This window comes from Phaethon lepturus, unplaced genomic scaffold (assembly GCF_000687285.1).
Source record: "Phaethon lepturus isolate BGI_N335 unplaced genomic scaffold, ASM68728v1 scaffold48719, whole genome shotgun sequence".
Lineage (NCBI taxonomy): Eukaryota > Metazoa > Chordata > Aves > Phaethontiformes > Phaethontidae > Phaethon > Phaethon lepturus.
In genome coordinates, this window is record NW_010562319.1 from 11,701 (window position 1) to 14,256 (window position 2,556).

Sequence of the window (2,556 nt, forward strand, 5' to 3'; positions counted from 1 at the left end):
CCAGCTGGAAATTAAGGCATTGCTTCGAGATCGCTGACATGATGTCTGGCCTGTAAGAGGGAAAACATACATTCATGTTAAAATAAAATAAAATGAAGTTCTCAAACCTAAGCTAGAGGAAAGGGGTACATCCCCAGCTCCTTTGCACATCTCCATTAGGCTCTGCTACAGCCTCAGGATGGGAATTCCTGGTTGGTGTTTCATAACCACAGAATCACACAATGGTTGAGGTTGGAAGGGACCTCTGGATACATCTGGTTGGACATCTGGTCCAACCCCCCTGCTCAAGCAGGGCCACCAACAGCAGAGGGTCCATTCTCAAATCATGCAAGCCAAAATCACACATAGTGAAATTAAATGAACTAGCAAAACAAGCATAAAATTACTTATTCTTTTCTTGCAACGGTTAGAAACAAGCCTTGCTTCATGCATAGTATACTAGAATTTTCAATAAATATTGAAATTTCTAAGAACAGGTAAAAACAAATACTTAGAAAGGAAAACCAACTGACACTTGGGAAGTTCTGCTGAGCGTGAGACCAAGGAATCCATGACATAATGTCCTCTCTCATCCACACACCAGCAATGACCTGGACAGGAGAGAAAAGCAGCTTTATTTTAGGTGTTGTACTGCAGTATGTTTGTTGTGTACTGGGAAGATTTTCATCCTCAGCAGAACTGCAGAAACTGGTCAGTAAATCTAAGTCGCAGTTAACTCTGCTATCCAGAGATAAGTTGGCCACACCTGAGTGGTGAGAATGGAAATGTAGCAGCTCAGGTGAGACTCTTCCATTGCAGCCCTATCCTGCAGCCTATCATCTACTCCCAGCAATTTGTTGTTGTTGTCCACAAATTTGCTGAGAGTGCATTCCATTTCATCATCCCGGTCATTAACAAAGGCATTAAACAATACTAGTCCCTGAACTCACCCCCGAGGAACACTACTAGTAGCAAGCCACCAAACATCGACTGATTTTTGAGCCCCAGTGAGCTGCCACTGGAGTCCCCCACTCCAGCCAATTTTTCACCCATCTTGTGGACCACTTCACCTCTCTCCATTTTGTCTACGAGAATACAGATCTTCCATCTTTTTATTAGAATTATGCTTAGCATTTCTTTGTTCAGACAGCCCAGAGTATCTTGTTAGCAATTGCTCACCTGTGCTCTCATAGCACTGAGTTGGCTCCCAGTTTCCCAGGCCATCACACTGTGGGATGTACGGGAGAAATCCCAGCTGTGTTGCTTCCCCAGCAGAATGTTTTGAAGTAATGCGACTCTGCCAGTAGAAATGCAAGACTATAAAAGATAAGTAAAAGAAAACTATTAGTGGTCAATACAAGATACTTTAAATGCACACGTTTGCAAACACCTGAACGTCCCCTGTACCTTAGAAGGCAAATTAACAAACACTGCAACTACATCAAGGCTGGTAAATGTCCAGATCTTAAATATGCATCATGTCATACATACGAGACAACCGAAATCAGCTCTTGGGTTGGCAGGTTAATTACAGTGATTAATTACACCTGCTGAGTTGCATCTGTTTTTCAGCAAAGTTGAATTTGACATAGAGTACTTTTGCACAGATCCTGGGCATTAATCCATTTAATTAAGCTCTCATCTCTCTTTCACCTACCCGACTGTGCAGCCAGCTGGAGAGCATAGTCACTGCCTGATAACAGCTTTTCGGAGACCACCACCTCTGACTCGTAGGGCCAAGCAGAACGTAGGAGGTCGTTGTCTGTGAGCTGTATTCCCTTTGCCATCAAGAAGCTCTCTCCAAAAGCAAAGTGGGAACGATTTGATGCTAGGATGAGCTGCTCTGCCTCCTCCATAAATTTCATGGCTTCCTGCTTAACACCTTCACATATACCAGGACCTATAGAACCAGATGGTATATTAATGCCTTTCATCTAAATCCAGTAAAGATTTGTGCATGAAAACTAGCTGGTCTTTTAATTAGCATCTTCTGTTTCCCTCTGCACTCACTTGGTTTTGAATTGCATAATGAAGCAAGCAAACAGACTTGTCAATGCTTAGCTATATAACAGCAGGAGTCCAAGAGTACCAGCAATCATTCAAACATTCTCCAAGTCTTGGGCCAAAGCCTTCAAGTTACCTCCTGCTCATTGGTTATGGACAGAGTTAATACATCTCTACAGAACTATGCCTCAGTTGCTGTCATAAAAAAAAAAGTGGACAATCAGAAGAGAGAGTGAGAAAGGAAAAATAAGGTCTATCTCTTGGGTTCAGAGTGGCAGCTGACACTTGGCCTGTATAGTGTCTACTGACTCAGAAATGGCAGTTCAACACACCAAACCAGCTCAGTGAAAGCTTCCCCACTAAAATAACTCTGCTGATCTGCTTCATCCCCTTTATTCCCCATTTGCCCACAGAACTGGCATCTTCAGCACTCCTTACTCCTTTGGAAGTTTGCCACCCATTGTCCTGTATCTTCTTCCCAGCTGGAAAATTACTATGTGTGTATTGGGGTTGTGTGGCAAGGTTTGGGGGGTGGGGGGGTGCGGGCTGCAGGGGCGGCTTCTGTGAGAAGCT

The 2,556-nt window shown here is 43.6% G+C and overlaps 1 protein-coding gene across 1 annotated transcript in view; it reads right to left on the minus strand.

The window, feature by feature from the left end:
• Positions 1-1,844, minus strand: part of LOC104626329 (thyroglobulin-like) — a gene marked incomplete at its 3' end in the record, with an annotated part of 11,656 nt that extends 9,812 nt beyond the window's left edge. Inside the window, exons 1-3 of the mRNA XM_010294220.1 lie at positions 1,637-1,844; positions 1,159-1,296; positions 513-590 (exon numbers count right to left, since the gene is read on the minus strand). Of these exons, the coding sequence (XP_010292522.1) occupies positions 513-590; positions 1,159-1,296; positions 1,637-1,844 (424 nt within the window). The remainder of the gene's footprint in view (positions 1-512; positions 591-1,158; positions 1,297-1,636) is intronic.
• Positions 1,845-2,556: the final 712 nt, after the last annotated feature.